Source organism: Myiozetetes cayanensis, unplaced genomic scaffold (genome assembly GCF_022539395.1).
Source record: "Myiozetetes cayanensis isolate MyiCay16 unplaced genomic scaffold, myiCay2020 scf2-11, whole genome shotgun sequence".
Taxonomy (NCBI): domain Eukaryota; kingdom Metazoa; phylum Chordata; class Aves; order Passeriformes; family Tyrannidae; genus Myiozetetes; species Myiozetetes cayanensis.
The window spans coordinates 15,923,846-15,951,020 of record NW_026087411.1 but is presented as its reverse complement, the minus strand read 5'-3'; the positions used below and the strand labels follow the sequence as shown (position 1 = coordinate 15,951,020).

Genomic DNA, 27,175 nt, shown 5'->3' with positions numbered 1-27,175 from the left:
AAAACAGGTAAGAATACAGAACAAAGCTTTAAAATTTTACTTCTCATAAACTTGTGGACAGAAACTCATAGAGAGGTGCTGATAATTCTGACTTAGAGCCTAGAAAGTAAAGAGCATAAAAGAGGAGGATGATATTGCTGATGAAATAGTTCAAAACAAAGTAGCTGAAACTTTGTAACCAATTACACACAGGACACTTTGAAGGAAAGCTTCAAAAAATCTTCATTTTAACAATTGTTAATGCCATAAACACTGACTGACACCGAGCTATATGTTTGATAAACTAGGTCCTTAAATTCTTTTAAATTCTTGATGGAAAATAAATCAACACACCGAAGAAAAAAAGATAGAAGTCATCCTGTAATCAGTTATGTTCAGGAGACAGAAAAAAGTAAGCAATCCTAAGCTTGAGATATTGTACATTGGTACAAATGGATTTCTCTCTGTGTTTCTTTGTTGACATTGAGAAGGCTTTAGATAAATTCCAACATGACAGACTGATGTGTATCCTCAGGGAAGATAATGTTGATGCAGCAGATCTCCAGCAGATAAAAGTCCTGTAAAGTGAGCAGAGGGCAGCAATAGAAGCAAGTTATGAAACACTGTGGTACTAAGAAATTAGGTGAGGTAGATACCAGGATTCTGTTTTATGTGTACCACTACTCAGCTTGAAAGGCAGGAGGGAGAATAAGTTAAATATTGCTCAAGTGCCAAGGAGGTCATCCATGTTAACTGAGCTAATGTTAACATAAGACATCTTGATAGCCTTGTTTTTAATAGCTCTGACTACAGTGGTGTTTCAGAATATATTCACTGCCTACAGCAATACTTGTTGCAACTCAGGAACTACAACCAGCAGTAAATGCTCAAATAGCAGCAGACAACAATATTTCTAAGCACCTTTACCAGGGCAGCACCTTTATGTCAGTGACACCTTTAGCCTGATACCCAGAGGATAAAACAGGTTGATAGTGCTGCACCCTGGGGGTGCTTAAGTCATAGAAAGCAAGTGTGATGAAGTTTTAGAAGATAGTTTTCTTTAGAAAAAAGGTGTTCAGTAATTCTACATGTTTCTGCACTGTAGACAGTTAATTCATTTGTCACCCAGGAGTGCAGAAATTATACGTATCCAACCACCCTGTATGAATATGGAAGTTGAGCACTTTGACTTGGAATATCTGGATTTTTGTGCTGTTGGAAAAGGCTGAACTTCATTTGTATGCTTTTACCCACAGTTGAAGAGGTGTGCAAAAGAATTGAACTCAGAAGAAACACAGAGACATGAAATATTACCAGAAAAATCATGTTCTTCTATGGACTTACTGCTTAGCAAATATCCAGTCTCCTAACTCCAGCAGGTGTACTGCAAAGTGAAACACAAAGAAAACCAGACCACAATTTGAGACAGAATGGATACACAAAGTGGGCTTTTTGCAGCTCTTGTTATGAGGAATAGGGGGTTTAGAGAACAGTCTCCAAGTGGAAGACATTGTTTGAAGATAAATAGCATTATATTTCTAAGTGCCTGCTGCTTTTTTGCATTGCAGAAATCTTCTTTGATCTTGGCAGGGATTGAAATAGATGCCTTCTCCACTGTTCGTAGTTTTTCTAGAAAGCAACAGAACAACATCTTGTAATCTGTTTCTTTTATGTCTTCTGTTTCTGCCTGATGCACAGGATTGTCACAGTAAATCATTGTTTTACACCTGCTCTATCACCTCTTACCTTTCAGAAACTCCTTAGCATTTCCAGAATCAGCCAGACATCTCAACTTTTTTATGGAGCCATAATTTCTGCCCTGAAGTTCCACATTAGCTGCCAGATGTGTGTAGTGTTTTCTCCATGGTGCTTTAAATATGCGGCAGATTAGGTGGGGCAAAGCATACAAAATTTCTCCCTGAGGGTTGTTTTATAATACTGGTCTTTAACTGTGTCTGGTAAGACTCCTTGGAAAGGAACACTACATTGTCTACCTTGAAATCAAGCATATCTGTGCTTTATGGACATGGTCATTAAATTTGGCAATCATAGAACATCTTCCACGAATGGAGGGAACTGTAGCCATGGACTCTGTGCATTAGGAAGTCTACTCACTGTGTAGGTTTGTTCTTTCCAGAGATAAAAACCAATATTTAAAGGGTGGCAGTTTCACCAATCAGTGTAGGCAGGCACTTGAGAACTAAACATAAATCAGAGAAACTGATACTCTTCCATGTCTTCTTGTAAGCTGGTTTGTAAAATTACAGTGCTAAGATCACCTGCTGGGAATGGGATCTCGTGCTTTTCCTTATTCCAGGTGGTACAGCTTGTTTTCATCAGCTTTCAGCCAAGACCTGGAATACAAGCTTGCCTATTTCAGCATTCTTTCTCTCCATCAAGCTGAAGGGATTCCTGCTTATAAACAAAGAAGAAAAAGCAATTCAAAGAAGAGGGATTAAAGTAACATAAAAGCACTGATATGTCCAGCTGACAGTGAGCACTGGCTTCTTTGGAAATCCCTGACAGATGCCTTTATCTGTCTGGTTTTTTAGCCAGCTTTCTGACAGCTCGCTCGCTCTCTCCTCTATCTCCATTCCTACTTCTAAGCACTTTGACCTTTTCCAGACCTGAGGTTATCCTGTGATGTCTGTCAAACACTGCCTTGACTTATTTTGGACTTCTCTAATTTCTTCCTGCAAAATACCTGTGTAGTCCCCAGCATCTGCTTCTCAGAGTCCTAAAAAGATCATTACTGATCAGAAAGTCAACCACTCATGAGAAAAGGAGGAAACAAAACTAGAAGCAAGTGATGAAGAAAGCTAAATCGATCTGCTATAACAGTACTCCAAGCACTCATAGGTGAATAATGAGTCTAAATATTTCTGGAATTAAAATTATGGGCCAATTGCTAAAAGAAGTCCTAGCTCTCTAACTGCAAACTTGTCGTCAATTTTTTGTAGATTAAGTGAAACTGGCATTGTTTAACTTATAATTTATAGGAAAAAGATCACTTGGGTTGTGTTTCATCCCGTATCTGTTGTGAAATCCATTTGAAACTAAAGAGTTTTGCATTGATATCAGTGTTACACAGGTTACTGTGCTGGGAATGGCAGATTTATTGAGGATGAGGGTGAATTTGGCGTGATGCTCCTGTCGGAGCTCAGCTGACTGGAACTGCAAAATGTGCTCTGTAATTTGCAACTCCAGTAACAAGGAAGTTCTGTGTACAATAAGTGATTGCAAATCACCTCCTGTTTCCATTTAGGAATCAGCTAATGTTAAATTATTATTAAAATATGTTTGAAACTACTTTTAGACTGCTTCATTTAGGCTCATACATCTGGTTTCAGTGATAGCAATTCTCAGCAAGATGGTGTTTGTCAAAGCTAGACCAGAGAAGCAGTTTTTCATTAAAAACTTAATTGTTCAGTTCATTTTGCACTTCGTAGAAGGTGAAAAGTTCTCACTGAAAGGCTGAACTCACTATTGTAGCTGGTACAGAATTACCCAGGAATGACTGTCTAGGGGTACATCAAGCAGCCTGGAGACCTGGGGTACATTCCTGACTGCTGGAACATCCACTTGCTGAATGGTCAAAAGGAAATTGCTTACCTGTTAGGTGTCTCTTCAGAAGAAAACGTGTAAGTGGCATTGTGAGGGTTAAGTAATTGAGAAAGACTAAGATTGAAATGAATTTGGATACTATTGGCTAAGAATACAATATTTTTAATAATTCTTGCTGTAGGCTTGCAAGAAATAAATTTGCAGACAACTTCAGAGTTCAAAGTAAGCATCTTCTGTCTTCATTACTTTAAGTCATGTCTACTGTCAGGCTTAATAGGAGTTACTTTATATATGAGTGCTCACTTAGTTGTTTCCACTAAACTTTCTGTTCTGTCATTACTCTTGGTGCTGTTGTTTTGCTATGGGAATGAATAATCAGAAAAGTTTCTCAAAGCATGTCTCCACATTCAAAACACAAATTCAGCGGCCTCCAACTTTGTTTCAGTACAGCTATAAGATTCACGAAGTCTCCCTTCACAATGCTGGCAGCATTTGTTACAGAAATGTATCGTTAGGATATTGTTAAGATGATGTTCATGATAAATGAAAAGTTACTCTGGTAATGCTTCATGTTCTGCTTACATTCCCAAAGAGTGCCATTAAAAATAAAGTCTCATTAAGCAGCTGTTCTACAATGAGATGTTTTGACAGGACTTATTTTAAAGCAACTGGATTTGCTACTTCCTTTTGCAAACCTCTAAATTTCTTCTTCAAGCTTTCAATTGGATATGAGCAGTTGAGTCCAATAGTTTTTCTTCCATCCTACTTACAATACTGGACAATTTAATGGGAATTTTTTTTTTACAATTTTAGAATTAAAATACTTTTCATTTTGTACATTTGTATAAATTGAAGTCTAAGTATAGAATAGAAAATTTTTTTTTTGTTTTAATATTCAAAGTGCAGAAGTAATTTTCTTTGCTTCCTCTGTCTGTTGGCCATCCACTCCCCATTCCCCCATGCATTTCCATATTTCATATTTCTCTAGAAATACCAATTTTTATCTACCAGTTTTTGTACTGAGACCTTTTAGCCTAATAAATCAGTAAATTCTCCAAACAGCACAGTGTCTTTTGGGTTTAAAAATCCACAACGAACAGCTACTCTGTTTTTTGAACACCACTGATTTAATTCCTTTTTTTTTTTGTTTGTTGTTTTCTACAAACTCATAATGTTAAGAAACATTTTCATTTGTGAGACCAACACTTGTATTCCACCAGCTGAACGTAACAGAAAGGTGTTATATTGCCCTCCATACAGACTGCCTTATAACGTGGGGTTATGTCTATGTGAGAGGACAGGGAGCTTGAAACTGGGGCTCTGTACTGTGCTGTGCAGCTGTGATTCATGTGCTGATAATACCTGTGGAAATCTCCAGGTCTCTCAGGTGAACTGGACAGGAATTCTTGATATATGAGAGAATGGCTTCTCGGTTGATTATTTATTTTATTCTGAAGGTCTGAGGGGTGATGACACTGAAGTAACCAGGGAACCAAGTTTTATTAGTACACTATTCATAAAAAAACAGGAAAAGAAAGAAACATAATCTTCATCTTCTATATTCCTGTAAAAACAAACCAAAAAAAAGGAATTTTCATATCCTACATCTGTAAGCATGTGTTTGCAAGAAGGCAGGATATGGAAAAGGATCCTTCCTTAGGCCCCAGAAGCCAACCAGTAAAGTTTCAGGTGGGGACCAGGCCACCCTAGATGGGAAGGGTGAGACCTGCTGGGATATATACAGCTGTGGTCTCATGGAGTAAATGACAGCTTGAATTAAACATTAGTTGGAATGCAGTAGCCAGATGACAGTGACCAGATTTCTGGTGATAATTAGTGTCCAGATATGTACAAGAATGACAAATGAGGGTCAGGAGAAGCTCTTGTTCTCTTCCAGTTTGTGAGCAAACCAGACAGTGTGTCCCGCTCTCAGATTACTATCTGAGCAAGATAATACCAGCATTTTCCCCACACACTGGCAGGAACTGGCAGGTTTTTATCTGTGTCTTTCTCATCAGGAACTTTCATCTTAATCTATTCTCTTTGCATAATTAGCAGACATTCAGGATGTGTTTGGTAGAAGTGTTATTTTTTATTAGGTGCAAATATCTCTAATCCTGTCCATCCCTGTGTCAGACAGAAATAGCTGGTCTTGCACTAGAGTTTTCTGCTAACCCAGCTAACTGAGCAACTAATGATCTATATGAAAGGTGAACTAGTAGCTAGAGGAAAAAAAAACATACTACACAAAAAAAATCAAAGGTGGAAAATAAGATTCTTGCTTATTCCTACTCCTTTTGTTTATGAGAAAGTGACCTGTATTTCAAGACATTCTCGCTTTTATTTTTTGGCTCACATACAAAAGATGGGCAAAACCTGAATAATTTACCACTTGTCTTCTTTGACCAAAGACTAAACCAGCTTGCCATTGAACTGGTTGACTAAAAAAAACATTTTGAGCACTACGAGTGTCTGTAACTCCACTGTGGTCTCTCCCCCAGGGGCTTTTAAAAAGGCATGTGATATCTTTATTCTGTGCCATTGATGTGCTGATGCCAAAAAATCTTCTCTCCCTCCTACAGTTTCGGTGTCAACATTTCATAATAACTCCAGCATCTTTTGTGCTGTGGAGTTTAAAAAGCTTCTTGACCATAGTGGGTAGGAAAAACTACTGGGTGAACGTCATTTATTTTTCCAGTGCCTGGGCATTAAGCACCCACAGCCTGTGCCACCCTCAGTGTGCCCCTGGTCCAAAGGATGTGGCTTTTGCCCTGCAGAGACTCTGATGGAGTGGACATGCCATGGGGCAGACCAGCCTCTGCCTCTGCTCCAAGCCAGTATGCCACACTGTTTGTGAAGCAAGGCTGGACTTCCCAGGGTTTAAGCTCTTCCTGATGGTTCTAATCCATCTAAAAAGTCAGTCAGGGCAGAAAGCCCACAGAGGATCTCAGAGGAGAGCCCTCAGCTCTAGCAGCTCCTATGAGCAGGCAGGGGAGTCCACCAAATCAAATCAGGAATTCTTCCCTTCAACTTACTCGAGTAACAGGACTTTTGAACATCCATCAAGGGATCTGTTTGCCATATAAACCAAATTGCTCTTTCTTTTTGATGAACGATTCAAATTCTCAGCTGAGAAAGCTGAGCTTGTTATAAAAGTTCTTATAAATCCCCTTACAGTCTGTGGCCAATTACTCTACGACAGATCTGGAGGCCTGGGATCACCTGCAGCAGAACCACTAGCAAATACAGTCTGAATTATGTCCATCCTTCTGACAACATCCAAAGTTAAGGACACAGACATGTGGTCTTTTAATGTTGGTCATCAGAAGATACTACTGGATCATCCATTCTGGATGTTGTAATTAGTGCATTGAAGTCTCACAAGCCTTATAAAGTGAAGATGCTGAAAGCTATCAGTAGCAAAGATTTAATGCCATATTTAAGAACAGCACATAGGGCTATTTTTTTAAGCTGTGAGAAGTTCCTGACGTAGAATTCCCTTGTTTCTGTGATTATATATTGTCCATACCACTGTTGGCTTTGACAGTGAAAATGTTCTTGTCAGATACACTTTTATTTTAATCAGTTTGTGGCTGTTTTCGTTCTGGGAGTTTGATGCATTTGCCTGAAGTCCATGGCCTGTAATTTCCAAATACAATTAGTGTTCATCACTGGGAGTGCTAGAATTTTAACTTCCCTAGAAAACTTCAGTGGTATTAGGTTTGCCACCTGTCTTCCTCCATATTTGGTCTGGCACATTCCTTTAATCTGTTAACCAGTATCCTACACTGGCATTCAGCATAAATAAGAGATCTGACCCTGTAAAGTGACTAGCTCTGCATTAAAAATCTGTCACTGGGAGCCAAGAGTGTTCAGTGGCCCTCCAGAATTTCATGATCTTTCTTTTCTATGATCAAAACTTGAGGCCACTTGCTGACTGTTGTTCCACCATCCAGCTTTTAAGGATCTTGGGTCTGGATGGCCATGGGAATGGAGTGAGCTGAGAAAAGGGCTGAGTGCACAACTAACTGCCCAGAGCTCAAAGTGAATTTGTTTTGGGTTATTTCTGATGTATCTCATTTGACTTGATTTGGAAAAAGAGGCTTTGAGCCCGAGCGTTACCGACTGTACGTGGGGGCCAGTTTGCCCATGGAAATTTTGAGGGATCCTGAAACTGGATGAACATATTCCTGTTGTTCACAGGAGGCGGTGAGGGATACCCTGAGTGAGTTGGAACCCTGACTCTTGACAGTCCAATTGACGTAAGAAAGAAGCACTGTTTCAACTGAGCTCAAAGCCCTCATTTTCAAACCTGTTCCATTCCATTGCATCTGCTGGTTGCAAGTGTTTAATGCAGGAGCTGTTGGCAGGTATGACTGCTTAAACCTCGACTCCAGTTTGTGACTAATGCTCAGCCGTGCCATAAAAAAGCTTCTGCTGGAGTCCCCAGGTATCACCAATGTACAAGCATTTCCCTTGAAATGTGGATGTGTCAGTGGAAGGGGTGCCACTCCTTTTTAGTACTGGGGAAGTATCCTACACAAAGAGTGATGCTCTTGTTTTAGGGTTTTAAAAAATACATCTCCATTTGCAAACAGACTGACAGCTCCACATCTGGGTTGTCTCCCCAGTGTATTACTTGTAATCTGCTTGGAAATGTGTCATTCCTGAGCTGATCCACATTGCTGGAACACCAGCTTTGAGGGATTTTTGATTTAGAAGGCTGTTCTGGCTCTCAGTGATATTAAGAGGTTAGGGATGATGTAGCAGGTACGTTGCTGGAGGGGAAAATTAGTTTCTCTGAGTTTTGCTCTTTGTGATAAAGTGTGCTCTACTTGCTCATTGCTAGAAAGGTACTGGGTGTGTACACATCTCTTGACCATGGCTGTAGCTTGGCAAAGTTCAATAGCAAAGAAACTTGAATTGCTGTCTTCCTTTGTTCTCATGCTCTAAGCATAGGTAATAAAAATATACCAGGTTTCCTTATGGCAGGCCAGAATCACGGCTTTTACTGATCACTTTCTTCTTTAATAGATGAATGATCCAGACAAAAGGTGCTTTCCTACTATTTCAGTCTGACACCCTTGTCCTAGACGTAAGGAAATTGTTTTTAGTCTTGAGTTGACTTCCCAGTAAAGTATTCCTCTTTCTTATGGGCCCAGAGACTTTGGAAAGTATGCAGAGCACTGAGGATGAGAATTTTTATGTGAATTACTTGCTCTGATTTCAAGTTATTATTAAGCCTTGCCAGTGAAAATGCAAACAAAACCATGTCTCCAGGGGATGGGGAATAGACATTGCTGCACATTGTAATCAGCCTCTCTTGAAGATTCATTTAATATCTTGTGTATTTTTTTATGAAATGCATTATTCATGTAACAAGATTCACAGAGAGAAGCAGCTGAATTGTAATTTCTGGGAAGATTCTTCTTCCAAGAGATGTCATTTTCATTATTTAAATCAATGCAGTAAGTCTTGCCTGCATGAGGGAGGCATGAAGTGAAGGGAACAGCCTGTAGATGGGGCACTGAGCCAGTCAGCTACTGCCTCTGAAGGGAAATAAAACAAGCCATCCAGTAATTTAAGCCCCTTTTGGGTCAGTATGTAGCCATTTGAAACATCATTACGCTTTGTAAGGTTTTTTCCCTCTGTGTTAGAAGCACTTAAGAAAACAGTAATCAACCAACACTTACAGCTTGGAAAAGTTTCCTCTCTTATAAAAATACTGCTTGTGAGCTGCTCTCCCTACTGCTGTTTTCTAGAGAGTGCTCCTTCAGCTCTGCATTGAGTCCATCAGCCTGAGCATGTGAGATTACACTGGTTTTCTTTTTGGGGCCTACAATAAAAGTCCCACATGTTTATATTGCAATTCCCTCTTATTTACCTAACCTTAAGTAAACCACTGTACTTAATTAACACAGGCTCAATCTCTGTTTTATTTAAGACCTCACTCCACCAGTGGTCCCGCTGAGATCAGTGGGGCTGTTCAGAAATAACAAAACAGAAATTCCACCAGTAGAGTTTAAGCCCAGCTTAATAACATAACAGTGACACAGACTGTCTATGCTTAAACAACACTAGGTGCTTGAGCATCTCTTGCGACACTGCTGATGGCAAACTTATTTTTAAAAGTCAGTATTTAGGAATTTAATTAGTGCATATAACCATTTAATTATGTTAATAAAACAAAAAATAGGATGTTACAGGTGAATTTGAGATGCCTTATGAGGAAAGTGATTCTCATTATTTTGACTGTCTCCCTCCAACCCCATGTAGCCATCTGATGGGTATGTGCCCCCTCTTGTCTTCCTCTCTCCCTCCTCTTCCCACAGAGGATTGGAAGCTTACCAGATCCCATCCCTCAGGCTTTTAAACAAGCAGGTGACATCAAAGCTTGCTGGTGTCAGTGAGAGCCAAAAGTGACCCCCTGGCATGTGTTGCTATGCAGGAGGCATGTGCATCCATCTGCTAGTGCAGATGGGCACCGGGGCTCCCTGGGCAGTTGTCTGGTACCACTGAGACAAACCCAAAACTGCAGGGAGCCTAAAGGGAGCCTGAGGTGCGACCGGTGCATTTTGACACACTGAAGCTTACCCAGCAGTGGGTCACTGTCTTTAATTAATCAAGTTAAAGACATTTTGTTAATGTGTTTCTCCTTTTCTCTTTGTTTGTTTGCCTAAGTTTGTCCACTACCTCCAATGGTGAGTCATGGAGACTACATCTGCCACCCGCGGCCTTGCGAGCGTTACAACCACGGGACGGTGGTGGAGTTTTACTGTGATCCTGGTTACACCCTCACCAACGACTACAAGTACATCACCTGCCAGTACGGAGAGTGGTTCCCCTCCTACCAAGTATACTGTGTCAAAACAGGTAAGCGATTTATAGTCTTATAATCCAATCTTATAGTCTCCCTTTTTGGAGCGAGCTTATAGGTCTGGAATGCCTGGTGAACTTCCTCTATTTCATGGTTAAGTGATGAATGTTGATTTTAAGGCACTGTTAAATATAACACATTTCTGAGATGCTGAATGATCCTAAACCATTTTGATTTTTACCTCTTCAGGTGTATTTTAAAGCATTTGGATATTTTTATGTGTATGTAAACTAAGGTCATTATTGCATGTATAAAAAAACAGTCAAGGGGAACAGCACCTGTGACAGCTTAAGGTTGCTTTTGGTATATGGCACTGGGTTTATGTGTGTTTTTACAACATGCATAGAAAAAATATCTTGTCCTAACTGGCACTTCTGAGTATTGTTGAAGTATTCATACAAAATAACAATGGTAATAATCAAGCACAACTGTTGTACTGTTTTTTTGTTACAGAACAAACCTGGCCAAATACACAGGAGACCCTCCTGACTACATGGAAAATAGTGGCGTTTACTGCTACCAGCGTTTTATTAGTACTGCTACTGGTTATTTTAGCCAGGATGTTCCAGACCAAATTTAAGACACATTTCCTTCCACGGTTTGTACTGTTTTCTTTCTTATTTTGAAGATTGATGGTCTAGATTCAGTTTTCACATTCAGCACTCTTTGCTGAAGAGATGGAGCGGCTCACAAGCCTTGCAGATACTTTCTTCTGCTCTGAGCAGAAGTCTCTGAATCACTGGTGTGGAAGGACACCCCAAAAAACCTACAGTAGTCTTTTCTGCAATTAAGATAAAAGGCAAAGTTTGCCAGATTCACTTAGGGAGTAATTACAGCTCTGCTACTGAGAATTGCTGCTTCTGCATGTAAAAATAGCTGACAATATTTTTAAATACTCATTTTCAGGTGCTGGGGGAATTAATTTTTTAACTACTGTAGACTTAGTAATGTAAGTTTTAAGAAAGAATTTCTTTTTTCTCTATGGACAAATTTAGATTAAAAGTTTGCTTTACCTTCATTAGTATTATTTTCGTCATGATTCATAAGTATCTCCTGCATCTTCCTTTATTTCCATAAAATACCATGCAGCTATGAGCATTGGTCATTGATTCACATAGTACTCCTCATGAGACAGGTAGGTATTATTACCTTACATCTGGAAAAACAAAGGCAGACATGCTGAGTTTTAGGCAAACCTAGAACTGTATCGAGGGTTAGACGTGTTTCTCATTTTCAGTCTGTTCAGTTCGTTGTGGACCTTGACTTCTCTCCTACGCTTGCTTTTTCTCATGTTTTCATTTTACCACAAGCAGAAGTGAGAGCTGAAAAAGCTGTATGTCAGTAAATATGTCCCCATGCTAATGCAGCAGAAAGGACTTTGTGTTCTTAATGTTAAGTATATGGAGGTTGTATAAGCAGTGTGTAAATTTATATACATAGAAGTGTTAATATATACAGTGTATGGGGAGCAGTATACAAATACCTGTGCATACACCTATATCACCAGGAAGATCTTTGGGGTGATGGGCTGCACTATGGATAGGTCTATAGATTGTACTTACAGAGCTTATTGAAAGGTTTTCTGTCCTCTCCTCTTTAGATATTTTCATGACTTAGAGGTACCTGGGACCAATTCCCTCCTGCCATGACTATACTGTCATTTAATTGGCTACTAAACAGCTACTTCAGAGTTGAACAGACCTTCCCAATTAATAGAAATGTATTACTTAAAAAAGAATACAGCTTAATACTGGTTAAGGAAAGGAAGCCTCCATCCTTTGAAAGGAAGACCCGAGGGAGGCCACAAATCTGGCCACCAAAGCCCTGTCATCCAGCAGTAGTTATCTCAGTGCCTGTTTACATGGGCTGTAAACACTTCTGTGCTCTAGCACACATCTTTCCAGGGGGTTCAGACACTTTTGGCTGGTGAACTACATCTGTGATCCTATATCCACGATACCTACTGTGCACAGCACAGCAAATGGTGCTCCTTATCTCTTCCAAACACCTGTTTTCCTCCCTTCTTGAAATTGTCCTTCACATTACTAGTTGCATTTTTCCGATTGTAACAGATTTCACCTGTCAATCCAAACAGAGTTTTGCAAACGCTTGAAAAAAACATTTATGTGAATGTTAATGGCCCTGTAGCTTCATTTTGCTCGACTAGAAAGTGCTGTGTTTACAGAAGTTCAGCATTTGTTCCGAGGTGCTTCTGACATGCTCCTTCTCTCTGTGATAACTCGTCTGTGTTTGACGTAGAGGCAACCAGGAGGGCTCCATGGGTGACCCTGACTTCGTGGTGGTGGATGGCGTTCCTGTCATGCTGCCCTCCTACGACGAAGCTGTAAGCAGCGGCTTGAATGCTCTGGCACCCGGATACTCAGCCACCACAGACCAGGGGCACATTTTGCAGACGGAAGATCAGAATCCTCCCGCTTACCCTGGCCCCAGGATTACAGACATGCTGCCTAGCGAATTTGAGACCTGTGACAGTAGGTCGGGTTCCTCTGAACTGCTCCAAAGTTTGTATCCATCCCTGACGTGCCAAGGGGCAGCGCTTCCCGGTTCAGATCGAACTGACGTATCCCGTAGCACTGACGGGGAGGCTGCATCCACGAGTCCGCGGATCGATATTACAGATGGTGAGTCTTGAGTAGGTGCAATAGGTGAGTCCGTAAACAGGAGACATCCGTTTGTGCTGGCAGAGAAGGAATACACTTAGCTGACTTGCTCATACTTTCTCCATGGTTTTGTTCACATCTTAATTTGGATGTTTTTTTTAAATCGTACAACTCCATGGTTGTAGGGCTTTGTGTCTGTGGTATGTCCTTGCTAGCTCTGGTGCATGTGATTTGAATCCCAGGCCAGAATGTTTCTGTCCAGACCCCAGTCTCATCAACAGGGATGTCAGGAAGCACCTGTGTGCAGCAGCAAAGCCAACCATCATCTTGCCTGTGCTGATCTGTTCATCTTCTCCTCAACTCCTATACTCACAAATCCCTCACACGCCATGGCTTTGACAGCAAAGAACAGGTTTTTCTCCTTGAAATAGAAAACAAATCATGTTTTCGTACTGGGTCAAAATTAGCAGCCTTTATTATCAAACTCACCGTGTCTGTGCACTGAGCAGAGGGTTCCTTCCATCTGAGGCATGTGCGCATTAAGCCATGGACGTGGAACTTGCAGGATAAGGGGAATGTACCCACAGGACCATGTGTGAGGAGGGAGCTTACCATGTGTTACTGCCTGCATTTAAATCGAACATGGGCATGCACTGATACCATTTCACTGAGTTCTGATGGTGTGCTGCTCAGAATGTTAAGGAAATTAGATAGCTTTCCTTAGAGAAAGAGAGACTCATATCTTTCCACAAGTCACTGAGCTGAAGCCCAGCATCCTAAATTTAGTGTGGGTGAAGGTCTGGGTGGAGGAAGTCTTCCTGCTTCATAGGGATTAGATTAATTTTAGTGGTATCACAAGGGGAAGAGGACAGTTAGGAGGAGAAGTAGTAATTATGGTAATGTCAGTAAAAGTAGTCCCTGCCTACTATGAATGCTGTTTCAGTGATTAATGTAGTAGCAAGGATGTTTGCACTTAGGTTTTTGTGAGCCTAACTTGTTTGAGGAAATCTGAGTAGTTTAAGTAAGCTAATTTTCATATAGGTGTCAGAGCATGAGCAGTCTAGAATCGGCAGCACCTCATGTCTTGTTCAGATATTTGCAATGTCCATTTCTGGTTTTGTAGAATTGCTAACAATAATACCCTGCAAAAGCATAAAGGGAAATTACAGTCATTGCTATTTCTTTGTTTCCCCTAGAGATTCCTTTGATGGAAGAAGTCCCTTAGCCTGCACCGAGTTGTGTCTTCATCGCATTGCACTGTTGGGTGACAAGAAATCGTGAGGATTTAGAGACGGAAAAGACTTATCTGTGGATTTGGGGAGGGTATTTTCCTACTTATCAATCTTCCACGTGATGATGTCACGAGATTGAGTGTATGTCTTAATCCACAGCAGGGATAACAGCATCAGCATTTGGAACGGCAGCAGTTTTATGAATGAATCCTGGGGATTTGATGAGAGCAGATGTAGAAAAAGAACTGTGGCTTTTTAGAAATGAAATGTATATCTGCATCGCAGAAAGTCGTATGGTTCTGTAAGAAATGCTATTGGATTTTGATACTAACTGCCTCACAAAAGCATGTCAAAATATGTAAATTTGCTTATAAAGACTGCTTTAAATGATGAATGGACCTCTAGTTTATGAAGAATCCTTTCAAGTTTTAAAAAAATACCAGTACTGAAACACACACAAAAAAGAGGAAGGATCCTCTTTGGCTTTCCTATGATAACCAGGAAGCTTTTGATTTAGTTGTTGGTGATTTTGGTTCAGACCATGTCTGCAGAAAATATAACAGAAATGATGGGATTCATATATACTTTGATGTATGATAGCAATTATATATAAATATATATATATATATATTTAAAAACTCTTAAAGAGAAAGAAAAGGAAAGACTCCCAGGTCACACAGTGATCTGGAGATTTTTTTTTTAAAGGTAAGGCAGAATTTATATCATAGACAATATTCAAGGTAAAGTATCAATATTTGTATTTATGCAAGACTTCTGTGACTACATTGCATTTGATAAATCCTGCTATAAAATGAGAGATCTAGAAAATGTTAAAAATATGAACTATGTGCTTAAGAAATGTTGAACCATCCTGCATTAACCTTTCTTAAGCTCTTAAATATATATATATATACACATATATAAATATATATATATATATATACACACACACACTGGCGTAATCTACAGTCATAGCCCAGAGCACTGCCTTGTCCCTATACATTGTGGTAGTATTCTGAGCCATTATTGTAGAATACTTAAAAAAAAAAATAAAGTTCATTTTCGGTTCTTTTGACTTATTGGACTGTTGTGACATTGGCCTTCTTTTCCCTTCCTCACTTCTTTTACCAGCTCCTACCTGAAGGCTGAGAAGGCAGCAAAACACCTGCTCTGGTGCATTTTCAGCTTTATATCCCTTATCCAGCTGCAAGTGGAGAGAGTGGTTTTGGTTAAGCGGAGCACACGAAATGGGTGCAGCAGGGGCACAGCTTCTGTAGGTGCAACGTGGCTTTTCTCTCCTCTGCGTGCTGTGCCAAGCATTGTGCTGAAGCCTGCACGGTTCACCCACGTGGTGCTACAGGCTATTTGTTCTTTTTCAGGAGAATTCCCAGCTGTTTCACACACTTACTGAAATCCAAGCAGATTTTCTTGTCTTATTTTTGGTCTTGAGCGAATGAAACATGTGTTGACCTGGCGGTGTTTGAAGGAATAACTCGCTGTGTATTAATGACAGAGATTGCCATCATGTGGGCTAATCTGAAACAAAGGGAAAAATAAGACTGAGTTCTGATTTTATGTACAAAGTAAATTAATAATATCTCTATTGCCCTAAATAGAGGATCACTACAAGTTAATCTGTTATTTTTTCATGATTGTTTAATGATTTATTTGTACTGTGGTAACATCTAGTGGCCCCACTCATGAGTCAGGCTCGTAGATTTATAGATGTGCTGCAACCATTCAAGAAAGTGTTTATTAGCATCCTGTCAGCAATTGCATATGACTGCAAGAAGCAGAAGGAGACAAAAAAAAATGTATGGTGCAGAAACAATTATTAGAATAATGCCAATTATTCTGTGGTAAGATGGATGAGAATGTAGTAATTGGTATTGAAAGATAAGACGTACTCCACATTATCCTCCACTCCTGCTTACACAAGGTTTGCAAATTTTTCTGCTGAATTGTCTCAACTGCATCTTCAGATCGATCCCAGAGACACATCTGTCAGGTCTTAGTACTTTTTTAGCTACCCCTTCCTTTTTAGGCCCCATGCTTTCCAGAGGTGTTTGCATGACCAACTGATGTTCAGGATTGTCACTCCAGCAAATAAGACAGGAGTGCTGTGATACCAACCTTGAATTGAAGCACGTCTCAAGCCTACAGTCAGTTAAGTGATTTATGTTTCACAGTGTCATTGAAAAGTATTGAATTTGCTTTAGATGCCTTATAAAATATTATGAAACCAGTCTTTGCTAGTCTTTTAAGAGCTTGTGAAATTTCATTCCTTATTAAATTTTTGGACTTCCACTTATTAATTTCTCTTATGAAGGCTTCTGATTAATGTTTGGAGCTCTGTGGTTTTATGGATTTACACTGCTGTATGTATTGTATTGCAGTCATTTTGTTAAGGGAGCCAGACATGGTAACTTAAGAAATGTAAATTTATGACTTATTAGACCATTTGTATTTTAAAAAGCGAAGAACTGCAAATACTCTAGAAAACATGGATGTATTAATAATGTTTGATAGCCCTTTGCTAGCACTGTACTTAATACAGATTTTAAAGGTAATAGAGTTTTTACCATTTTTTGCTTCTGGTTTATGAGACTTCCAGAGAGGCTGCTTTGGAGGGATTACTTGTGTGGTTGAGTTTGGGAGTTTTACGTGCTTGCATGTTTGGGAAAAACAGAGGACTGTTTCTGATGTTATTTTTTTTTTTTCACATAGGGCTTGAATTCTCATGAGAGGACTTCCCATCCTGGGATCTGCACCAGTGTCCCCACCCACAAGCAGGTGTCCTGGGCTAAGGGGTGCCCCCAGGTGCCCCCCCAGCCTTTGCAGCAACCTGGCCAGCCTGCCAGCCTGGAAAACTCCACAACTCCCTGGCCTAAGACCTCAGGTCAACCTTGAGCTCTCCCTGAACCCTCAGCAGCCAAACCTTCAGGAGGGAGGATGCTTTTAGGGCGTTGAGAGACTACAGAGCTGGTAAGATCATGACAGGATGTTTGCCATGTAAGTGAAACTAGACGGGAGGATGAGCATGTCTTATGCAGATTAAGCTGTTTTCCCTTGAGTTATTTGGATGTGAATTAAAACAGGCCCTGGAAAACCCTTGTTGGTGAGGGGAGAAGCAGCATGTTAGTGAGGATGGACAACCCGTGTGCCTTCGGCAGAGAGAGCAAAGGGTACGTACTGAGAACTCCAGGAAGGAAAAACAAGAACTGGCTTCACCCTGACAATATTTCTAAAAACGAAAAAAAGAGGAGTGTGTCAGCCCTCAGCACTGACTTATGAACGAGGGCTTGACCTGCAGAGCGCTGGATGAAGGGTGGAGATCCAAGGTCTCACAGGACCTCTGCAGGGAGTGAATCATAACCTGAGCATGAGTCAACAGGACCTGGCTGTTGTGAAAATGTTAAATGTCAATATGAGGATGTTTACACAGAACTGTAACTTATAAAATGCATGAAGCAATCCTTCAGCTGCACTCAGCACTAGTAGGGCCTCAGCTAGAGCAGTGTGTCAAATGTTGAACAATTTTTTTCCTATTCAAGGAAAATGTGGAGTAGCTGGAGGGCAGCCAGACAGAGAGAACTGGAAGAGCCTGGCCTGTCCTCACAGGTCACAGATCATGTGTTCAGTGTGAACAACAGAAGCGAACACAGAAATTTGGTTTTCTGTAATAAGCATATTTTGCAAAGACGAAGGAATTTATCCATATAAGTAGGACAAGAATAATAGGCTTAATTGAAGCTTGAGAGAATTAGGTTAGATATTAGGAAAAACATTCTAGTCACAGGGATGGTTACAAGGAAGGAGAGGAATCTGTAAAAAGCCCTCTGGGGTTTTTTTTTTAACTGTTCTAAATAAAAACAGGCTAAGAAAACATTGGGGTGAAATGAGCTTTGAGGGCCCTCCCCATTCTGTTTCTGCATGATTCCCAGCTTGTGAGAACTAAACTTGGCTGATGCACAGTTTTGCCCACAGACTAATTCCAAACTGATAGTACTGGGCAAACTGGTCAGCACTCATCAAAATCACAGCCAGAAATACTCTCTGTTCCATCAACAGAAGCTTTCGTGTAGTGTGGGCTGAACTCCAGTAAATTCCTGTGAATTAAGCCCTATTGCACTGTTAAAGTGACACTGATTTCAGAATTCTGTTCTGTGACAAATCCAAACTTGGGATTTTCTGGTCTTCAGGTCTGTCTTAGGCAGCCCTTCTAATACTCCCTGCGCATTAGGTGAAGTAAATCCTCTCTCGGCAATTATCTCTATTGAGCTCAATGAGAAACAGCAGCTCAGGCAGTGGAGCGCAGAGACCATTGTCATGTTTATGCAAAACTTGCTTCACATGCCCCAGAAGCTGTTTGTTCCTCCCTGTGCTGCGCTGCGGATGGTAGCACAGCTTAGCACATCAGCTGTCAGAGAAAGAGTAGGACAGATGAGAGAAGCACATCTCAAGCTCCTGTTCTTGATCTCCCGTGGATGCCCAGTGGGGTCAGAAGGAATGAGAAAGCAAGGAGAGCAAGTAAATGTCTGCCCCAAACCCAGGGAGATGTCCCACTGTCAAGGGCATGACCAGTCCCCTCAACGCGGTTCCCAAAGGAACTAGAAAGGAGGCACTATGGTGGAGGGAAGACAGGCCCTGCTTCGCCTGTCACTCTCTGATGCCAGAATGTACAGCCAGAATAGGCAGACAAATCCTTCTCTCCCTGAATAATGTATACAATTTACTTCATGCAATATATATTTCTCTCCTCACTACCATTACACAGTAGCCTACAGTCCACTCTTTCAGCCCTACATTTTCCAGGACAGGAAGATAGGTTATTTAACAATAACAGAAAGGGCATTAGCCTGAGATTGAGTTATTTCCTGTTCAGGTGCCAGAGCAGACTTTTAATAATTCACATAGACCCCATACAGATGGAATTCTTGAGGCATCTTTCCTCAGCAAGGCAAAGGGGCTATCCTGCAGGCCAGGGGAAGCTGCTACATGGGGACTGTTTATAACCTAGGAAGATTGGATTCACCTGATAAAATATATTAAAGAAAAACTTGGAGAAGGAAGAAAAGACATTTAAATTTGAATGAAGTCCAGGGGACATGGATAAGTTCCCCATGTTCTGCAGTCAGGACAGAGGGAGCTGTTTGTTTAATACAATTGGTTCAAAAGAAAGTCAAGAGGCAGAGAAGGAAGGCAAGCTTCTTGGTTTGGTGGTCCAGCATCTCTTTTCCTTCACCTCTGCATTTGTGTCATCAGACTGGTTCTGCTTGCAATAAGGGCCTTGGTTTTGGTTTGGATCCATTTTTTCCATTTTATTGTGTTTGCTGTTGTTTCTCCTCTGCTTATCCTTCTACTCTCTTTCTCGTAGGTTTTTTTTTTTGGTAACTAACACTGTTGTTCCAGTTTCATCCTGTCACCTCAGTCATGCTGGGAAGCAAAACAAGTTGCTTAATTGCAGTGCAGCACCCAGCAGGACATGTCCCCTCCCTCCTAAGAGGTTGCTCTTATTTGCCTTGCTCATTTGTGTTCTCAGCAAGAGAGGACAAGAAGGGACACGGAGCTCCTCACTCTGCTGACAAATAGTCCATGAAAATGGTTAGAATGGAGCACTGAGGGGAGCCCACACTGCTCCATGTGTGGTGTGTCTATATGCCTCGGTCCCAAGACTATCAGCTTACCATCCTTCATTGTCCCAGTATTCACAGGTGCACACAAATGCTCCTGGAAAAACCTTGTAGCCAAGGTTTTTAAGAATTGCCTTATATTTTAGGATGTTTCAAGGTAAGACTTTTTAAAGACCCCCTCCTTTCTGAAGCTGGTGAGCTCACAGCTTCAGAAAATTGGCACTGACACGGTCCAGTTAGAGAGCACAGGGTGCCCAGCAGGTCACTTCATCTGTCTGCTTCCTGGTGTTCCAGTATGAATTTCTTGTTCCCTGGATAACTGCTTGAACTAAAGAGTTGCCAGTTGCTGAGCTGTCAGGTTCACATATTTTCCTTTTTTTTTTAACCTAATGAGGCTAGATTTATTTTTAACGTTCCTTATTACCATCCACTTCTGACTTCCATCCATCTACTGCTGAGCACATGCTGCTCTTGCCAAAGCAAGTGTCTTTGAGCAGCTCTCTCAGCCCCTGGGACTGTACCGCCCTGCGGGGGATCGCATTTGCCACCGTTGTCCCTTCTATTAATTCCATGGCAGCACATGCTGTTCGCCTGCCTTCTTCAGAGCTCTCGTGTTAATAACTGTGCAACCAGTTGTTATTTCTTTCATAACCATTACCATAGCTGCCTGTTGTTAATAATTCAGGGTTAATTACTTACTAAAAAAGTTTAGCAGAACAATTTAGCTTCGCTTAGCTTGTTCATTGAGGAAGACTATAAATGTCTGCAGTCTATCACTGATAGAGCCATTACTGGAGCTGGGTATAATTGGCTTTTACTGAAGTGCTGCAGCAAAAATGAATGTTAGTCCAATGGGTAATGTCAGCTGCCTGCTTGTACGCCTCCTGTTGGGTTTTCCATTGGATTTTGGGCAACTGCTTAGGAAGAGAACTACCACAGTAACTTACCAGGTTTACTTACACATACATTCGTATTGCAGCATTGTGCAGTGTAGACCAAGTTAGAGGCTGAAGCCTGGCATTAAAATAGATATCATGACAGCTGTGAAGAGTCCAGCATTTCAATTAGGCCTAGGGTGCGGGGCTGATCTGTCACAAATACATCTTGGTGGAGATAAATATACCTACAAGACGTAGGTGATGATGTTCTCTCTAGTTTATGAAAAAAGTGGGGGGAAAATTTCCAAGAAGCAGCATCATTAAAGGTAATGATGCCTCTTCACTCAGTTTTCTCTGGTCTGACAGTCTCCTATTCCCTGAAATTTTGAATCTAGGAGCTGTTACAGACAAAAGGCTCTGGATATATGCAGTTTCCAGTGAAATGGATGGGAACTGGGACCCCTTTCAACAGTGAGCTCTTTCTAACCAGATAGTCTGAAGTTCCTATCTCCTGATTCCCAGAAGCAGAAGAAAGGCCATGTGCTCCCACTGAAGGAAGGGAGAGGTTTAGCATTACACTCCTTTAGAGCAAAACTGGACTCTGGACTCCAGAAACTCCACCCAGACTTCTGATTTTACTTGCATTGCACTATTTGGGTGCATTGTAGTACTCTGCATTCATTTAAGCCTTCACAACATAGGGCTCTGCCTTTTGCTGCTCTAGGCACTGACAAGCAAGTGAAATTAAGACAGTTCCCTCAGGCGTTTTTTAAACCCAGCACGGTGCTGTCTTCATCTTTGGATGCCTAAGTATCCTAAAAATGCCTACATATCTTCATAATTAATTATGATCAAGAAAGTGATTAATTGTTCCCTGACCTTCAGTTTCCTCATTGGAACTGTGTCACCAAACCATATTTCATGTCACTAGGAGACAGTAAGCATAAATCAAGTATCTGCCTGTTCTGGAATATCTAAGGGAGGAAATTACTTCCATCCATGAAGGCAGACAGATTTTCTTGAGAGAATTTTCTACAATCCAAATTCACTTTTAAAATGCAATTTCATCCTCACAGATCTGCCTTTGGTTTCCAGCACAAGGGGCATTGCCTCAATTTGTTTGCAGTCCTGAGAAGAACAACAACCTGCCACTCTCCCTCATTTTCTAAATGCTTTTTTCTAGACTAAATAATTTAAAAACTTTAAATAATTTGTAAGAAAAACACCCAAGATAAATTCAGATCTTATATTCCTTCATAAAGAAAGTTAGTGGGTATCCTTTCTCAATAATTTAATTGATAATTTAATTAGCTTAAAAGAAAACTGAACCCGATGCACTTTACTTCTGTGATCCAAGACTGAACACGTAGTAAGTAGGAGTGGCCTTTTCCCCAAATAATCAGCAAGAAATGACAGTGGGCCTTGGGTCTCTGAAAGCACCCACGTTTGCTGCTCCTACTTGCATAAGTTGGACTGCTGGGCACTGCAGTCCCCACTGAGCCTGGCATATTTACAGTCCATGGCAGAATGGGACCCTCCTTGTGGTTGTGCTTTGTAATTTTTTTCCCTTGGTTTGTCCTCTTAGGTTTTTCCATCAGCAGCAGTCAACACTATCAGATCGTATCAGGATGTCCTTCAGGCCCAGATGTAGGAGGTAGTAGTGAGTATTTTCAACTCACATCAGCTCCAAAGTGAGTGGCATTGAAAACTAGGCAAATTTTTAAAAAATAAATAAATAAAAAATAAAACTTAGGAGTAGCCTCATTGTTGTGTTGTTCCCATGCATTCATTTTTCTCTTCAGATTAGTCATGCATTTGAAGAACGGGAAGTTCACAACAGGGCAGACAAATCTCACGTTCACAATTAGGACCCTGGAAGGAAAAACCAGCATGTAAACCAGAAAAATATTAGCCCGTGATTACACTGAAATCTCAAAGCCTAATGCAAGATGTGTTCAGAAGTGCTTTTCCTGGAAAGCAACAGCCTCTGTCATGCAATTAGATATTTAAGCTCTGTGGAAAAGATTTGTTTACTGAGTGAAGAAGGCATAAACCCCAGGCTGCTGGTCAGAGAGAGTCCTGAGTAATCATCGGGATTACACAGATACAACAGTTCAAAGACCTTTGACATTTGATGAGTATTTTTCTCTTTTACAGAGTGAAGAGAGTTTGGACCTTAAAAGCAAAATGAGCTGAGGCTTTAATTAACAGAGCCACAGAGAAAGAAATGAAGAATGATTGTGGAGAGCAGTAAGTATATGCTGAAAGCTTACAGGGCAATGGATGCCAAGCAGGCTGTGATAGATTTTAAATTCCAGATGTAGATGGACTCACATGTGCAGATGCCTAACACAACTGTTCCTATATAATTCGAAGAAGACAAAAAATGCAAAAAAAACCTGAGAAGTACAAATTTGTGATAACTGAGAAACGCTTCATTTGAGCCTCCACTGCTTTACTTGGCATGATCATAGAGAATTGATTCTGCTCTCTTGAAAACAACAGCTGTTCACTGCTGAAGGCTATTCCTGGATTTGCACCATACACATTAGGGCAAAAGAGACACAAGTTTATGCTACTGTAGCCCATCTGTACTGGGTCTCGACCCACACAGCTCTGTCAGTGCTGGAGCGTTGGCCAGGACAGACAGTAGCAAAGGTGACCAGACACGAAATTCTCTCAAATGTACAAAGTAAATAAATAATAACAGCAATGTGTGGGGTTACAGAAAATGGCAAGCATGCCATTTCAGGCAAATATGATTTGTGAGGTGATGGTTGCTTCACAGGCAGGAGGCACAGAAGGCTACCCTCTGCAGCATCTCTTTTTCCTTAGGCAGCACGTTCCCTGGCAGGAACAGGTGTAGATAAGAGCAGTGTTTTAGGGCTTGTACTGATAGCACAAAATGAGCAGAAGCTGCTGCCAAGTCAAAACAGGCAGAAAAAGTACAGAAAGAGGCCATACAAAAGTGAAACACTTTTCATGTCTGAAAGGTTGGACTCTCAGGTGTGGATGAAGCCAGAAGCAACGTGACATCCTGCTCAAAGCACTTTCTCCAGTTACTCCTGCCTGGCAGGTGCTGTCAGAATAAAATCAGGAGTGCAAAGCACCACTTAGTGGAGTTCGGCTAAGCCGGGCACTGCGTGAGGTACAATGAGCTGTAGCACAACTGCTGTATTTTCCTATCCTGGCAGGTGAGACCCCAGTCGATGGGATTTCCTACTGTGGGGCAGGAGGCTGAGTTGAAGGTCACCTCTTCAGAGTGGGCTGTGGTGGCAGGATGCTGCTGGGACAGTCTCCGGCACAGCTCTCTAGGGGTGCAGGTCCCACTATCTGCAGCACTCTGAGGCCTCTCCTGCCCTGGACATAGGGGCTAGAGGAAACAGCAGCAGAGAGGCTGCCACCTATCTTGGGAATTCATGTTGCTGCCCAGCAGCCCTTCCTCTTGAATCTGGGTAGAAGATTGCTTCCTCCTGGTTCTTGGTAAAAATGTGATCTGGTATCAAGACTTGCCTGCCCGCATCTTCCCATGTGAAAAAAATATTAAGGACTTTTTCCTCAAGGATATTACCAGCTTTGCTAATAAATTACTCTGGAGATTCTTAAAAGGATAATGTTCCTGGGAGTGCAAGAAGTGATGTGCTGGTTTTACACGCTCCTTGTCCTTTGTGGTTTTGAGTGGCACGACGTGACATGTCATGTTCCATCTGTCATTTTTACGTTTGGAGAAGTGGTCAGGATGGAGCAATCCAGCCATCCCAGCTGAATGTGCAGTTGTTAACTGACAGATATCTTGAGTGCAGCAGGATTTCACAAGGCTGTCGTGGAGGTGTTGGCTTTTAAATCCCAGCTGCATGCAGAACCTTGGCATATCATCAGTATGTATAGTTTTCAATTTCGTGGGACATTTGTTTTGGTGTTACCAATGGATTTTGTTTTGCCTTCATCTTCCCTTTTTGTTAACACTGCAGAAACTTATTTCTTGAGGCTCTTTTCTGTCTTACATGGATACCATGTGTGCTGTGTGATTCCCAGGGGGTTTCCATGAGCAGAGACCTGAGTCTGCACTAGTGCTTTCGTGTACACTCACGTACAAATGCCAGACAACTCAATAACATAAAAGGTGTCACAGGTTATTTTACTACAGTCCCAGCATTTGAAAGGTATTTAGGTTAGTATAAAACCAGGTTTCAGCTCCAGTCAGCCTTTCTTTGCAGAATACAGGAACAGCTGGCTGGCTGGTGGACAAAGGTCTCCTTCTGCTCTGAGTGGCCTCAGGGGGAAGCTGCTGCTGCTGCATCTGGCTGGCCTGGCAGCAGGGCCCAAAATAGGGATTTGTCCTGTACAGCTGTGGAGGTCAGACAATCTGGGGCTGTATTTTATACAATTCAACTGTGGGAGTACATTTTTCTCCTACAATTTACTCAGACCTGGGAGAGGAGCAGAGTGGGCTGAATCAGCTCCTCTGAAACTATCCTTTTGCATATTTTTACTTTATTTTTGAAAATCTAAAGCAGGGTAAGCACAGTTACCACATGATATTTTTGCAAAGATCCGACTGTGTTAATTTCAACAGATGAAACTTTGTTTTCAACATGTGTTAAAATGAAAATATCGTTTTTAAGCTAAAATGTAATATGTTGAATTATTCTTATGTCGAGACTGGTAGAGCACTTTAATCAACTGATCAAACTTTGCTCAGTTAGCCTTTACTGATTTTGCTTTTCTCTTCTTTGCTCAAATTAACACAGTCATATTTGTAGCTGAACTCAGTGGTAGCCAAGGCTATAAAGGCAGATAAATGCAAAAACCTGCCTCTCCAAAGTCTTTAGTCTCACTAAGAATGAAGCTCACAGAAGCACACTGAGATCAAAATGAATGCTCCCTAAACCAAGAAAAAATTCATTTGCAGAGGCTCATTTTTGATTCTTCTATATGCATAAAGAGAGAATAATTAACTTTGTACACGTAGAGTTTTATCTTTTCTTATTCTCTCCATTCTGTGGACAAACTGTTGAGTTGACTGCTTCAATAAAAGCTTTCTGAAACACTTTAATAATTCCCAAAAAACTGGCTTTTTTTTTTTTTAAGCTAGAGGTTTATTAAGAAGATCACCGATTTTCCTATGTTTGTTGTGAAATCCGGGTGGGAAAAAACTAAATAATTCCTGGCATTTATTATGATAATTTTAACTGAGACTCATAAGCTAAAGGAACTTAATGGCATTACCCATGCAAGATCATCTCCAGAAATAATGACCTTATTACAGCATTGATCTTGTGTGGGTGGAAGCCTGCTTTGGAATAAGCCTGGGGGAAATGATTGTGTATTTCACCTGCCTGTTGTACATTATAGATGAGCTCAGAGGTACAATAAGATACACATTTGGTAAGTGTTTTACATGTAAGAAATTGGTAATTTAATGCATTAATCACCAGAGTGCAATTACAGACCTTAATTTAGAAGGTATTAGTCATTCACCATAGATAACCTTCTGTGGCTCTTAGAATTTCATAGTCTAAGTTCATTACAACTGGCAAATGTCATTTGCAGAACCAGCACACACAAGGGGCTGTTCTTTGGCTTGAAGCACATTTTTTCAGTATTAAATACACTCCATTAAATACAAGAGAGAGCACCTGTTTGGGTCTCATTTCAATAAAGATTATATCCTAGTTGCATTTCAAGGGGGCTTATAAAGGTTGCACATTATTAATGTATTTTATTAGCATGTTTAAAATGGAGTGGGATACACTGGAAATATTACCAGCACATCAGTAGAAGACATCATAGCTAGTGATAAGCCATGGCAAGAAACAGCCTATTAACCTGTCTTTATCAAAATGTGAGACAAACAGCCTATTAACCTGTCTTTATTAAAATGTGAGACAAATGATTACTTGTACAAAATCTGTTAGAGCATTTACTGACCTTTCATAAATGAACCTTCATGTATGGTATTTTCTTGAAATTAGTAATATGCTTAAAATTAGGTCTCTCAGGGCTTAATTTCAAGAAGCTGCATAAATCTAGGAGAGAGTAAAATTCTGTAAGTAATTGTTCCTAATTTTTGGTGTTTTCACGTGTATAATGGAGAGGACATCTTTCCTTTTCCCCCTCTTTCCTAATTCCTTGTAGTGCTGCTAGGTGTCTAGCTTGCTGTGTGTATGTGACTTGCATAAGACAACAGAGGAGCAAGAAACATGTCTCTGCTCAACACAGACACCTTGGCAGGAAGACAGCTTTTGTTTTAGTTTCCATCGTTTCTTGCAGGTGACAGAACAACATGAGATGGTTGTGTAGGTGTGCCTTTTGTCATCAAAATGTAACATGCATAACATGCTCATCTGCATCATTTGGAATTACATTACTTTCTCTGTGCAGAAAGGCA

General features: G+C 40.8%; 2 protein-coding genes across 2 annotated transcripts in view; both read left to right on the top strand.

Moving 5' to 3' along the window:
- SUSD4 (sushi domain containing 4) overlaps positions 1-15,353 on the top strand; it is a 71,806-nt gene extending 56,453 nt beyond the window's left edge. Inside the window, exons 5-8 of the mRNA XM_050316479.1 lie at positions 10,225-10,416; positions 10,874-11,018; positions 12,680-13,062; positions 14,238-15,353. Of these exons, the coding sequence (XP_050172436.1) occupies positions 10,225-10,416; positions 10,874-11,018; positions 12,680-13,062; positions 14,238-14,266 (749 nt within the window). The 3' untranslated portion in view covers positions 14,267-15,353. The remainder of the gene's footprint in view (positions 1-10,224; positions 10,417-10,873; positions 11,019-12,679; positions 13,063-14,237) is intronic.
- Positions 15,354-15,494: 141 nt separating this feature from the next.
- The window catches only part of TLR5 (toll like receptor 5), a 32,784-nt gene continuing 21,103 nt past the window's right edge, over positions 15,495-27,175 (top strand). Inside the window, 2 exon segments of the mRNA XM_050316478.1 lie at positions 15,495-17,258; positions 22,942-23,034. Coding sequence (XP_050172435.1) covers positions 23,012-23,034 — 23 coding nt within the window. The 5' untranslated portion in view covers positions 15,495-17,258; positions 22,942-23,011.